The sequence below is a fragment of the Etheostoma cragini genome, chromosome 13 (assembly GCF_013103735.1).
Source record: "Etheostoma cragini isolate CJK2018 chromosome 13, CSU_Ecrag_1.0, whole genome shotgun sequence".
NCBI lineage: Eukaryota > Metazoa > Chordata > Actinopteri > Perciformes > Percidae > Etheostoma > Etheostoma cragini.
Window position 1 is genome coordinate 23,713,432 of NC_048419.1, and position 14,457 is coordinate 23,727,888.

Below are 14,457 nucleotides of genomic sequence, written 5' to 3' on the forward strand. Positions count from 1 at the left end.
TTTTGGAAAAAGGCTGCAATGAAACAAAGAGTGAAAAATTTAAAGGGGTCTGAATACTTTCCGTACCCACTGTAATATACATGTGGTGTTCTCCAGCTGTGACTTAAACCTGCAGACAAACACCATCAGCGAATAGCAAGGCTTTTTGTTGACAACGTACAATCAAATCTGAAGTCTACTAAAAAATAAATGTTCCAAATTCTCCAAAAACAGTTTAGTTAGCAGTTCATCTTGAACAAAAATGAACCCACCCAGTAAAACTATAAATCCAAAGACAGGAAAAAAAAAATGTTATTAGAGGAAATAGGTCAAGGAGGGAGTTTTAACTGGGAAATCTGCAACAAAAACAATTGAAAGTGTTAAATCTTTGAAGGGAAAGATATGTAGTGCCACGTTCTAGAGCATTTTACCACTGATTTCAGAGCAAGAGCATCTAACTGAACAAAATATCCACCTCTGCCATCTTCAGACTACACAACTGGTTTTGTTGCTGCATTGCTTTCTAGGATCTGCATGACTATTGGGTAGGAGTACAGAGTACGAAAGGAAGTCCAAGACACGTTCAGATACTTTTACCCAGAATGCCGTTTGGCTGGTAGCGTCGCTCTGACCACTCAGCTGGTTGCACATGCAGCGCTGCACGCTGGCAGCTCATGAGAACATGCTGCATCCCTCGTACTCCAGGCAGTTACATAACCAGCCCCTCCCTCCCTCCCTCGGTCTGGGGACACTGAGACACGTGGTCAGCACGCCCCCCCCCCCCCCCCACAACTCATTGTCTTTACCCTGAATCCCGATAGTCAGCGATTCAGCGGCTCAGAAGCTCCCGCGCCATCCAACAACTGCAGTAGTTCTCCGCTCTCTTCCTTCATCGTTTAAACAAGCACGCGCACACACACACACACACACACACACACTTGACTCACATATTTGTCGGAGGCAGAGCTGCACAAAGAAGCTCCGTGGATGATTTAAACGTTGAAATAACTTTAGAGCCACAACTAACGATTATTTTCATAGTAGATTACTATGAAGATGATTTTCTTGATTAATGGATCAGTTGTATGGTCATCAACGTGGATCAGTTGTTCCCAAAGCCCAAGATGGCGTCCTCAAATGTCTTGTTTTGTCCACAAAACAAAATATATTCAGTTTACTGCCAAAGAGGAGAGAAGTTGAACATATATTTACATTTAAAAAGAAGCTGGAATCGGCAAAATGTACCCAATTAAACATACATAATTGAAAAACCAATCTTCGCAGCTCTTGCAAGGTTAGTTAATGGCAAATCTATGATCCCAAAAATGCTTACAAATAAAGTGAAACATTTTACACTTTGTTCCTTCTCACGTAGACAGCTCTTGGGTACGGTAGGCTTAATGTGTCTGGGCTTCGGACAGAAAAAAGGAAACCTGTTTCGGCTCCATTTTTTGTAATTAGCTCGACCAATAACATTATTTCTGTGTTTTCAACTTCAAATCCCCGTTGTGCTGCAGAACCACGTGTGTTTAATGTGGTCACATTGAAGGCTGAGGAGGCGTGATGCCTCTCCAGGAAGTCCGTTCATTGCTTCCATTAGATTTGGCGTGTGGACAGCTTTCTGTAGGACACCGCCGGGTCTCTACGGCAACATCCCGCCTTCTTCCTTTTGGAATCTGGCCCAGCAGCTGAGACAACGCCTCCTAAAACACATACACAGCATGCTGCGACGGGCCCTGGCTGAGACATGCAGGAACCTTTGGTATTATTGTTGGTCTCTACACCGAGACTAACTCCACATGGAGTGAGTTTGACCTTTCAACAGTGAGCAGTGTGAGCTGGAGGCTGCTGCCGCCGGTGAACCTTGTCCTATGCTGCCTGGCATTGCATCACTGAGCCAAACCAAAATGGCTCTCTGACATTTGCACACGGTGTTGGTTTCAAGTGCACTCCCATCGTCAATGGCCATCGCACTCTCTAATAACATCCCGCAAGAAAATAGCAATAGAAACTCCCCCTAACCCTATCCTAACCCCGACCAATCGAGCTGCTTCTTAGAATGGGTCTTGGCGGGACCATAGTAGAATTTGGGACACTTACCTGCACAACGCCATAAAATAACAGATAAATTGAAGCGGCAACTTAATATTATTTGTTAAATAAAACATATTTAATAAAAATATTTTGAGTTCATTTCAGCCAGGCAACAAGACATCCTCTCAGCTGAAGAGATTGTTCTTGAACACGCAGGTGCATAAAATGGAAATATTCAAGTAAGGTACCTCAAATTTGTACTTACTTGAGTAATTGTACTTAGTTTCATTCCACCACTGACTAAAATACAATGTTGAGATACTCCGTGGTGGGAGTATAGCACTCACTACCCTGACTCTAAATGTCAAATTTGTCAGCTGAGAGAATGTCTTGTTGCCTGGCTGAAAATGAACTCAAAATATAGTTTTATTTAACAAATAATATTAAGTTGCCTCTTCAATTTATCTGTTATTTTATGGCTAACAAAAAACCTAAATTACACATTAATCAAACAGATAATCGCTGGATTACTACTGGGATCCCTGAGATTATCAATGCACGGTGTGACAAACATATTAAACAGATTACTGAGATGATCCAGATGTTGTTGCTGCATCTCAAACGCCTGACTAGCTGACTGCCTGCCTGCCGTTGCATGCCGGGTGCAGGCGGTTGCATCCATGCAGCATCCCCCCGCGGGCACGTACTGTTCACATGGACGAGCCCGAACGTGACATCCAACAAGTAACACGGTTAACCGTCAGTGTGGCGTCACCGTGGGAATACCACGCAGTCTGTCACTTGGTTTAAAGGTTTGCAGAGCGGGGAACCTCCGACATGTCAGCGACCGTTTAGCTAGTTTAGCAAAACGTTGAATAATCCAATTTCCGCTTTGGTTCGGGTAGCCAGGCGACATCCGCTTACCTCATAATGACCCGCTTCCCCTTGACGTCCACCTTGTCCAGGGTGAGTTTGTTAGACAGAGACATGTTGCTTGCTTTTGCCGGTTCTTTCTTTCCTGGGTCTTCCTCCGCTGGTACTCCTCCGCTTCCTTCGGCTGGTTGGTTCCGAGTGACAGCAGTGACCTTAAACGCGGCGCAGAGGAATGACGGCAGGGCGGCGACAGTCACAGAGCCCGCCCCCCACCCCGCTTCTGATTGGCTACAGCGGGAGGACCGCCTTGCATTCGATTGGATGTGGTTGCTATTTGTTCTCTGACGTAGACATTTTGCTGTGAAAACAATTATGATTGGATAAAAAAATAAAAACTATTATGATTGGATTGTGGTTGCTCCTGAAGACTTTCATCAGCTCAATGATAGGAAAGGCAGGAAATACAAGTACTTTAAAATAGTGGTTCTATTTTCTGATGCTTTACTACTTCACTACACCTCAGATATAAAACTCATCTCACACTTTTTACTCACCTACATGACTTTTAGTTACCTTTACCTAAAAAACATGTTTATATGATTAGATTAGATTAGATGATACTTTATTCATCCCACAGCGGGAAAATTCCCTTGTTACAGCAGCATTTTCTACAATGAAAGCAAAACAAACAAGTAAACACACAAGAAAAACAGGCAAACAACAGACAACGAGCAGAAGGTAGACTGAAGTAAAGTGGCGTCACACAAGGTATTGTAAAGTAAAGTGCAGTTGCCATAGTACAAGAAAACATTGCAGTGTAGCAAGTCACGTTAAAAATCAAATTGAATATGTAATTAAAGTAATAATGCAAAAGCAGGTAACCATAATATAAGTTATATTCACCTGTGACCATAAGTTATGTTGCAGTATACTACACAACTTTTCTTTTTTCACTTGACTAGACGATGGGGTTTGTAAAGTATCTTAAATGTGTTAATGATTAAATAGAATCATAATACTCTATACATTTAGCTGATTATACCGCTGTACTATCATTTAGGTAAATCCTTGAATGACTGGCTTTGCACTTGTAAGATGTAAATTCAACTCCATCATCATCATCTTAACATGTCAACATAGGGAACCAAAAGCCTACTAAGAGTTTGAGTTCAGAGCTGCGATAGATAATTATAGCTTCTGTATGTGTTGAGAATTCACACAGCTTGGAAAAAGAGAAGAAACAATGACCAGTAGAATCACACTTAATTTATTTGAACATGTTGGAATAAACACAGGCATTCTCTGTTAATCATCTGTACAACCAGAAGGTTCACTGGGCGGGACGCGGGGCTGTCATGGCGGCTCTTTACTCCTCGGCCTCTCTCCACGCTTTGGGCATGACCTTCCCAACAGGTGACAGGTTCCAGGTGATGCCCGTCTGAGTCAGCACCTGCACAAAGACGGGGACATGTGGACTCTTAAAAAGGCCTGTTGTTGCAAAGAAATCAAACTATAAAGGCCAAGATCACGTCAAAGTTAGGACTAAAGAAACAGTATCCAACCGATATGTATCGAGAAGTTCCCTGTACACTAGTCCTGTATTATCCAGACCTTCCTCCTCCACAGCGCCGTGGAGGAAGGTCTGGATAATACACAACATCTCTGGATAGGAGGAAAACCTCCTGCTTTTATATATTTCTTTACACCAATCACAATTATACGGAAGAGGACTAGGGCCACTGGTGAAAAATGTATGTGAGTTCTGACTTTAATCTCAGAATTCTGAAAAAAAAAAAAAAAAATCAGAATTCTGGGAAAAAAGTTAGAAGTCAGAATTCTGAGATTAAAGTCAGAATTTAGAGAGAGAGAAAAAAAATTTCAGAATTCTGACTTTGATCTCAAAATACTGCCTTCTTTTTTCAAAATTCAAATTCTTTTTCTCAGAATTCTGACTTTAATTCAGAATTCTGACTTTACTCTCAAAATACTGACATTTTTTTTTTCAAAATTCAAATTCTTTTTCTCAGAATTCTGACTTTAATCTCAGAATACTGCATTTTTTCTCAAAATTCTAATTCTTTTTTCTTAGAATTCATAGATTAAAGTCAGAATTCTGAGAAAAAAAAGTCAGAACTCACATACATTTTTCACCAGTGGCCCTAATCCTCTTCTGGACGCAGCAACAGAGGTAGGACAACTGGTGGGTTCTTTTTTAGTTTATGAAGCAGATATTATTTCAAGGAGGTTTTGATCATTAAAAAGCTGTAATATTTGCAATTTTCCATGCATTTTATTTGAATTAAATTGACTGTTTTCAGCTAACTGGAGCTCCAGAGCTCCACACTTGTTTTTCCTCCACCACTAAAACCCCGGAGGTATACTATCATTACTGTTGTTTATTCTCATTGCAACATTATGTTCTTTACAGTAACAAAGTCTCTTTTCATCATAAAAATATTATTTTTTGGTTGTGCAGCTCTGTGTTATTTGTATGTCTGTCATGCATATGTTAAGATTCGATTCAATTCAACTTTATTGTCATTACACATGTACAGGTACAAGGCAACGAAATGCAGTTTAGGTCTAACCAGACGTGCAATAGCCGTAAGTGCAGGATATACACTGGTTTCATACATGCAGGATGGATAAGAACTGAATAAATATAGAAATAAATACTATTATAAACTGAATTTTACAGATAGATTTGTCCTATGAATATAATATATAGATAACAAGTATTGTGAACAAGATTTACAGGTGAATATGTACTATGAATATATATACAGATGGCTATTACTATAAACAGAATTTTTACATATACACTACCGGTCAAAAGTTTGGGGCCACTTACAAATTTCCATTGGACTCCATTATAGACAGGATACCAGCTGATCTGGGTGGGTGGCTGATCTTTAATGCAATATCTACATTTCCCATTATCAGCAACCATTCATCCAATGTTACAAATGCTCATTTTGTTTACTAATCTGGTATTATTTTAAAAAACTAACTAAGAAAACATTAAATAACCCTTTAGCAATTATGTAAGCACATAATGTAATCTGGAAACTGCTGCCCTGGTTAAAAAAAACAAGGCAACTGATCTCAGCTGGGATTCGGTCTATAATGGAGTCCAATGGAATTTTGTGAGTGACCCCAAACTTTTGACCGGTAGTGTATATATATATGATAAGTTAGGCTAAAATGAGCGGTATAACAATGGATTTAAAGGTAGTACAAATAAAGTTTGGGCAGAAGCTATCCAAATTATAGTGCAGTGGAAAGTAATTGCATATTACAGTTAAAGTACGGTATTGCAGCAAATTAACCAACAAAATGGAAAATAAAGCTGTGTGTTCAGGTGCTACATATAAATGACCGTGACCTAACGGGACAGCACTACTTACGTAAGCCCACACAGCCGTGCAGAAGACGAAACCACCAGCCATCACACCGGTGCCGTACTTGGTGTGGAAGGTCCCTGTGGCGGAGGATCCATGCCTCACCTGCCTGGCGGCGTGACCTGGACGACAACAAAACACAACCAAGTATCCTGTTAGTATACTGAACTACCGCCATTTGATCCACAAATTAACAATATGATTTTTCCATAAATTAAAACATTTTACAACACACTGACTTTTGAGTGCCTTACCCCTTTCTTTTAAAAACACAAGAGTCTCTTTTCTCTTGATGTGTATCTCATGTTTCTGTTTGATAAACTCAAGATATTTATGAATGAAAAGTGCAATAATGTCCTGTGGAAATTAAAACTGGGAGACACATAGTCACACAGTAAATCATAATTAGGACACAGGATGGAATCAGAATCAGGTTCATTTCCAAGTAGGTTTTCATTAAAAAAATAAGATAAAAAGTGAGTACTGCAAAAGTTAAGCAGCAAGAAGAAAAATAGACAGTAAAAATATGCATAATATTTATTTTTTTTTAAACAAAAGCTGTAACGTTTTGTACAGGAATGTAAAATTGATCAAGTCACTGCATTGCTCTTCACAGAAAAGGTAACATAACCAATCACGGCAGTGAAATGTCCCATAATTGTGATTAGACCCATTCTTAAAATTATGAACGACAAATCTGGAAACGCTGCAAGACAATAGTCCAAATCCTTTCAAAATTATTTCTAAAAAAGTTATCCGATGCTGTACGTCCACTGCTTCCAAACAGTTCAGTGTCTAGTGCGTTACCTTATGTGAATAATAATAATAATAAATTAAGTTATGCATGTATGTATGTATGTATGTATGTATGTATGTATGTATGTATGTATGTATCTATCTATCTATCTACCTATTAACTAACTAACAGTAGATAGTTTAAGTCAAAATTAAAATACAAAGCCGTTTAACTGACGGATAAAATAGGATCATAAGGATAATTCGGGGAATATAATTAGACAAATAACTGTGTTTTTAAGCCACATCGCGACTTTTGCGGGAGTTGCTAATGTTAGCATGGTTAGCAACATTAGCACCCTGACCTCGGTCACCCACCAAACAAAGGCCGGTCAAACTTGTAGTCGCCGGACATTTAGACTGTCGAGCTGCATACATATTCACAGACGACATACTTCATATAAACATGGTTTTCTTACCGCTGAGGTTGACTGCAGCTTTAGCAAACCGGTACATGTTGTCTTGCCTGCTGCCTTCAGATACCCTTGAAGATCGCTAACGAAAGTGTAATAAACATGGCCGCCACACGTCACGTTAGCGGAAACTACGATTGCCAGTGTGAGCATGCGCCGACCTGAAATTTACATAGAACAACGTGAAAGCCAAAGTGAAATACGCACTTTCAGACATTAGACAAAAACAAACACATTCACAACGCAATACGTTGTCATTCCTGTTAAAAAAAAAACATTAAACCACGTGAAGGCTCCGGTGGTTATGTAGCTGCTAAAAGGAAACTGACACACCTCGTGAGTACCGTGTCAGGATGGCCGAGTGGTCTAAGGCGCCAGACTCAAGGATTAAGCTCCTTCCGCTGAAACGGGACTTCTGGTCTCCGAATGGAGGCGTGGGTTCGAATCCCACTTCTGACACATATCTTTTTTTTTTTTTTTTTTTTCTTGGATCTTTGTATGTAATTAAAAATAACAACAGCAATAAAATTAACCTTTATTGATCCGCAGAGGACAAATTACATGTTTTAACATCATAACGACGGAAATAAGGACAAGTACAGAGGGAAGGAAAACCAATAAAAGGCAGACACTAGAATAAGAATAGAAGAGCAAAAACTATACAGAGACGCAATAAAAGACAAATTCACGAGGTGAAGGGACAGTAGCGTGGTTAGGATACGGGAGAATAATACATAATGTGTAATGATAATTAGTGTTGCAACGTTATATTACTATAATGTGGTAAGATAGACCTAAAACATATCAACACAATAAAGATCTAGAACTGTATAATATGGATTATAAGATATAATATAGATATATAATATTAATAATAATATAATACAGCAGTATAACACAGAATAACAAATGTTAAATGGTATGATATCATATAATATGAACAATAATATATTACAAAACTAGTCAGTTTACGCAAATACCCAGCACAACAATATTACTTCTTTAAACGTCAAAGGTCATATTTGATTTTTAATTGTGTGAAGTAAAGTTAAAATCATAGTGGGGGGGTCAGGGTGTCCACCCCAAGGGAAGATTTGAGCATCAAAGACTTAATTTCCTGTATTCGGATACACTTTAATGCACCAGTTTACAGGGAAAATCCCTTTATTTAGCCTGTGTGAACAAAAAAAAACACAGATGACAATTCAAAATACATCAAAATTATAATATTAAGTATGCTGTTGCATGTTATTGGGCAACTTTGAGTCAGTGGGTATATGGAAATGCTGGAGCTTTCTTAGTGGGTACACTGGGTATACTTGTGTATCACTTAGACTACACTACTGGTAAAAACACTGTCACAACTAAAAGTACTGCATTTAAAATTGTATTTAAGTAAAAAGCAATAGTATCAACATAAAGTACGAGTACTGTGAAATCAAGCCGGAGTATTGTGTGTTAGCTGCACCAACAGGTCATTGCATTTCATTCAATTTCTGTCATTACGTGATAAACACAAATCTTATAAACTTCTTCAAATAAACAGACAGACTTCAGTTTGTAGTTTTCTTTATTGAATCAAAATGGACATTAAGTTTACGTACTGTGTGTACACGCATACTGAATATATTCCCTCATTGAACGTGTTTTAATGGAAAGTGTCCAGTGGATCTGGTGGTAGAGACAAATTATTAACAATTAAAACACATTTAACATTTAAACTAATTTCTTTCATATGAATTCAGGATTATTTAAACAATATTGTCTCGCAAACAAAATGTCTTTAAAGAAGAAAAAAAAAGTCCTGGTTTATTATTATTATTATTATTTTCAGCCTGGAAACACAGACTGAAAAATAAAAGCTAAAGAAAAATGAAATAAATTCTCTGAAAAGCAACAATAGTTTTTAATTATCATCTAGTTGATGAGAATTTGAAAGCAACAGAGGCGTCATAAATGATTCTTTTCCATGATTTTAGTGTCAAAAAGAATGTAAACAAACCATTAACTGAATGCGGAATAAATGCAATGATGATTTAGAGAATAACACTTCTAAAATTCCCCTTTAGCGGTAGCAGCTTAGCCTTTGCAGTAAACGTTTGGACACGTTTCCTCTCCACATGTTATGAACAGCTGGGAGCACCAGAAACTGCATCTTGGATTATCATTTTATGCATCCGTTTATTTCTTAAAGAAACCGTTGCACAATCTAGGGTTCAACCTACAATTGAAAAGAAATCTGAAAGGAATTCACATTATGAATGTGTAAAGCAAAGAAAAGCAAAATATTGTATTATTTGTGAAGAGAATGGTAAATCTTTTTAGCTTGATAAATGACTTCAATGGTTAATGGAATAATCCAGTCAGGATCTGCAGCAAACAACCTGGATTGTCGTTGAAATACACTCAATCTGCCACGAAACAAATCTCAGTATCAGTTAAAGAAGTGGTGAAGTGGCTCGAATCACTCCACACTCCTCGAATCAGACGGATGTATCCACAAACCGGAGATCTTACAGCAGCAGATACATGCGATGGTTTACAAAACATCTGTACGTCATCGTTCTCATATGTACGAAGACTGGGGACAGTTCACACCTCATATAATCGGTAAATAAAGTAGATGTGTATGAAGAGAGATCTGTTCATCAGTGTTAATGTGTTGACATCTTTAATCTTTGAGCTTGTCAGCAGCCTCTTAGAAAGATAAGTTCCTGTGGTTTTCAGGCTGCGTTCACAGCCAATCAGACGTCGGCCATTCGTGTCTCCGTTGGGTTTGGTTTGATCCCAGGATGTACTGTACGTTGGGCCACGTCGACTTGATTTTCCTTAAAAGTTGATTTTGTTTCAACCTTTCGGCCTCGTCAGCAGTCCACGCTGCCGCCTAAACGCACTGCCAACAGTCGAGTGGAATGGGAGGATGGCGTTTTCACCGCAACTCCTTATTTGATGTGAATGGAGTCTTACTCTACATAAAACGTGTATTGGGGCAGGCAATGCAAGCCCGCTGAAGGTTTCCAAATAACATTTTACATGAATCATTTCAAACACTGGTTGTAGTCTGAGCCAAAGTAAACCCAGAAACTAGCTTTTGGTCGAACTCAATAACGAGCGCTTGAAATTATTCCTGAAGCTTATTTGGAAAGACCCGGGTTAAAAGGTCTCTCTCTCTCTCTCTCTCTCTCTCTCTCTCTCTCTCTCATATTTTTTTTTAAATTTTGAGCGAAACTACTTCCTGAGATAATTTATTTCAACGTGAGCTGAGTCGATACTTTGGAAGAAAGGAATGTGTACAACCTGCAGAAGGTCAGCAGCGATGTGAACAACATGTACGACAGAGCTGTGGATCTCCTCTCTCTCCTTCAGACCACCAACCAGTCTCAGCCTCAGAGGTTCTGGTCCGAGGATCTGGTCCGAGTTCTTGACTCTCCACAACAACCTTCAAAAGCATTTTACGATAACTGATAAAGTCTCACAACACTACAGCTCTACGACAGAAAGCAGCATCTTTAACTGGTAATGCCGTAAGATACATGGAGATAAATGGAATAATAAATGGAAACAGTAAGGCATCGATCATTCTCTCTTCCCCCCCCCCCCCCCCCCCCCCCCCCCCCCCCCCCCCCGTCCCTTTAACGTTTCATTTTCTAGTCGGCCTTTTTGTCTTTTCCCTCGTCCTCGTCCGTGTACTCTGCGGGCTCCTCTCCTGGTTTCAGGAGCTTGCCGACGTAGTCGTACTTCACTGTAGGAGAAGAGGAAAAGAAAAGGATTTAGTCTCAATGAAGACCAGGTCTCAGGAAGAGACACCGCTCCATGTTCTGTAGCTGGATCCTGCGCATGGGACTGGTCCGTTGTTGTGTGTGTGTGTGTGTGTGTGTGTGTGTGCGTGTGCGTGTGTGCTGTTTTGTCTTCCTCCCTCCTAGCTTTCCTTTTTGTTTTTTGGCTCTGGGATGCATTCCAATGTCCATATAATAATATATGTGTATTGTTTCTAACTGTTGATATTTTCTGAATATGTATAATAAAAAAAAAAGAAAAGTGTTTTGAAGCTTTCTCACTTTTTAGGATTTTGTTTCCATGACACCATTTCCTATCACCCGAGTCATACCGTTAAATATCTAACTTGTTGTCTGACGCTTCAAATACAAAGTCACAATGTTTGTTACCCATCAAGAGTCCTAGATCTAAAATGAGTCATTATCATCTTTATTAATAATAATAATAATAATAATAATAATAATTATTATTATTATTATTACTACTACTACTATTATGCCTACAAATGAAGACAGTCATCCCGGTCCACCTGGGTCCAAATACAGGTCCTCGCAACTCTGGAGGCAACCGGCTTGATGTTTTATATAAATATAATAATCTTCAACGTTATCACTAAGACTTGACATAGACTAAGTCATTGATTAAGACTGGATATAAGATGGTTCAGGTAACATCTTATCATATACCTGTAGGTCTGGTATATATATCAAAGCTGAAATTATAGTTTGATTTGCAGCAATTCCTGAGCAACAGAGAGTTTTTTTTTGTTGCTTTTTCTCCGCCAGTCGTCATGACTCGGCGTCTCTGCCGGGTCATTAACGAACTTATCCACATTCACGAGCTGCTTTGCATCGACTATTTATGGATAAAACTGGGCGTGTGCATGGCGGGATAAGATGCTGACTCACATACGCACACTTGTGGGTAATCTGTGATTTATAAAGAGAATTTTGCTTACAGATGTGTATGTGCACGGTTTTATAAATCTGAATTCTTTTGGGCGGACGCCAATTTGTTTTTTTGGATATATATGTAAACCTTTAGTAAGGATCCTACGCACAGTTTTATACTTTTATACTACTTATATTGAGACCTGTGATGTGTTCAGCTCTTCAGTGGATATGCTCAGGTATCAAACCCTGGAGTGAAGTCATGTTACTACGGTGTGATACACGTTGGTGACATTACCGCGTCTCGTGAATTTGTTTTTTTTAGCCACAATAACTGCCGGTTTTAAATGTGCTGGCGTCCCGTCTGTACTCACTGGTGAACTGGGACTCCCACTCAGAGAGGCCCTCCTGCTGCATGGCGTTCAGGTCCGACAGGTCGTCGTGTTCGTCTTTCAGGGCCTCCTTCTCCAGGCAGAACGTAGCCAGACCTCTGGACGCGTCTCGGCCCGCAAACACGCCATACGGCCCGTCTGCAACACCGGGAAACACACGGTGAGAAGAACGGCAGCAGGCAAAACGGCTGAGAAGTGATCAAACTCAGCTGGTTTTTAAAAGAAAAGCAAACTGAACACAAAGAAGGTGATTTAGAGACTAGGTCTGGTGTGGGCATGGGGGTCGGTCTAAAGAATTCAATAACGGTACAGATATCGTGACTTCATACCGGTTCCTGAACATTACTTCTTTTAAACCCAATTTTATAAAACCCATTTTAACAAAATAAACTGCAACATTACACACTACGGTAGAAGCGTGCTGGATGCTCATTGGCTCACTGACTGGTGAGATCTAGTCTTCAGGTATAGACAGCTGCCGTCGTCCTAGAAACAAAGACGGTGTGTTCACTTGAATCTCGCCAGCCCTGTGGTGCATCTTAGGTTATTGTAAAATATCCTTATGCACATCTGGTGCTGCAGGTTATTTAAATCAATCCCACATACAGCGTGCTGCCTCCCCAAAAACTCGTGAGATTTTGCAGCAACAATTGCAGCATTTTCTCCTTGTTGAGTGAAGTTGGGTTAAAACAAACTGCAGTGATTGGCTGCTTTGAACCAATGGGCTCGGAGCTGAGTGGCTCAGGTAGGGAAGTCCGAAAGACACATTTTTGAATTTATCCTTTTAAAAGATTTTTTCTTTTATATTGACAAAAATGTAGATTATAACCAGCCTTTAATTTCCAGAATCCTCAAAGAGTCTCACAACTATCGAGGTGAAAATATATTCAGTTCGTTGCAAGATTAAAAGGTTTATTAGTAGTTTCAACTCAGTTTTCTATCCAGGTAGCTGGAAATGACTTATAACTTTAACCTACCAGCATCTGTTTTACTTTATAATCCTAAGAAGTAAACCGTGTTTAAAAAAAGTTCTGAGTGCTTTTTAATAATAACGGAAAGGCCGACGGTGTTTTCTGCAGCTCGGAGCGTCTTTCTGAGGTTGAAAAAAGTTTTTAATTAAAAACCGTTTTAATTACAAAAGCGCCCCAGTCAACCGTTTGTCAAAAAAGACGCCAAGTGTGAACACAGCCTTAGACCACGTAACTGCGTGATTATGCATCCAATCTACATAATATATACATATCTATTACTGATAATGACACTATTAGAACTTGTTTTTATCTCACAGCAGTGAATATTTACTTTTATCAATGTATTGATAATCATTTACTCTACAAATTGATAGAAAGCTAAAGATTATTTTACGTCTTTTAATAAATTAAAATCTTTGATCACACATTTCCTGATTTTAAATAAATATTTTGCCATTTTGAAACAGTATTTTAATTCTTAATACAAGTTCTTGTATGGTTGCTTGTGTTAAGCTGGTATTTAAAGATTTGAAGATCACTGTGTCATTTTCTGTGTTTCCCAGGAGAACAGCCAGTCCTAAAGGGTTCACCAGACCCTTTCCCCCATGGACACATTTTAAATGATTCTTTTTATTAACCAAAAACCAAAGCAAGAGTTCAGGCACAAGGACGGGGCGTGCATGATAGAGAGATATGTTGGTCATAGGTTACAGGGAACACAGGTCGCAGCTATCTCTGAGATAAGATAACAAAACAAAGAGGTCACACTCTGACTCTGTTTACAGGTTAAAGAAACTCAGGGCTGTATCTACGGCGTTCAAATTCCAGGATCGCTCCAATGCCGAAGGGAAATGCTGAGGACTATGGTTACCTGGTCCTCAGATCTCTGCAGGGTAAATCCAGACAGCTAGCTAGACTACCTGTCCAATCTG

General features: G+C 39.3%; 3 protein-coding genes and 1 non-coding gene across 4 annotated transcripts in view; 1 reads left to right on the forward strand and 3 right to left on the reverse strand.

Annotated features, from left to right (window-relative positions):
- pgk1 (phosphoglycerate kinase 1) overlaps nt 1–3,189 on the reverse strand; it is a 12,568-nt gene extending 9,379 nt beyond the window's left edge. Inside the window, exon 1 of the mRNA XM_034889764.1 lies at nt 2,938–3,189. Coding sequence (XP_034745655.1) covers nt 2,938–3,002 — 65 coding nt within the window. The 5' untranslated portion in view covers nt 3,003–3,189. The remainder of the gene's footprint in view (nt 1–2,937) is intronic.
- A 948-nt stretch (nt 3,190–4,137) lies between these two features.
- On the reverse strand, nt 4,138–7,670 carry LOC117955343 (cytochrome c oxidase subunit 7B, mitochondrial). The gene is made up of 3 exons (XM_034889779.1): nt 7,502–7,670; nt 6,294–6,409; nt 4,138–4,336 (listed from the first exon to the last, which is right to left on the reverse strand). The coding sequence occupies exons 1-3, from the start codon at nt 7,536–7,538 to the stop codon at nt 4,253–4,255; spliced, it is 237 nt and encodes a 78-aa protein (XP_034745670.1). The 5' UTR covers nt 7,539–7,670; the 3' UTR covers nt 4,138–4,252.
- Nucleotides 7,671–7,842: 172 nt separating this feature from the next.
- On the forward strand, nt 7,843–7,954 carry trnal-caa. The gene is made up of 2 exons: nt 7,843–7,880; nt 7,909–7,954. It is a non-coding gene; the product is annotated as a tRNA-Leu (tRNA).
- Nucleotides 7,955–11,137: 3,183 nt separating this feature from the next.
- Nucleotides 11,138–14,457, reverse strand: part of pgrmc1 (progesterone receptor membrane component 1) — a 4,652-nt gene continuing 1,332 nt past the window's right edge. Inside the window, exons 2-3 of the mRNA XM_034889775.1 lie at nt 12,537–12,692; nt 11,138–11,237 (exon numbers count right to left, since the gene is read on the reverse strand). Of these exons, the coding sequence (XP_034745666.1) occupies nt 11,143–11,237; nt 12,537–12,692 (251 nt within the window). The 3' untranslated portion in view covers nt 11,138–11,142. The remainder of the gene's footprint in view (nt 11,238–12,536; nt 12,693–14,457) is intronic.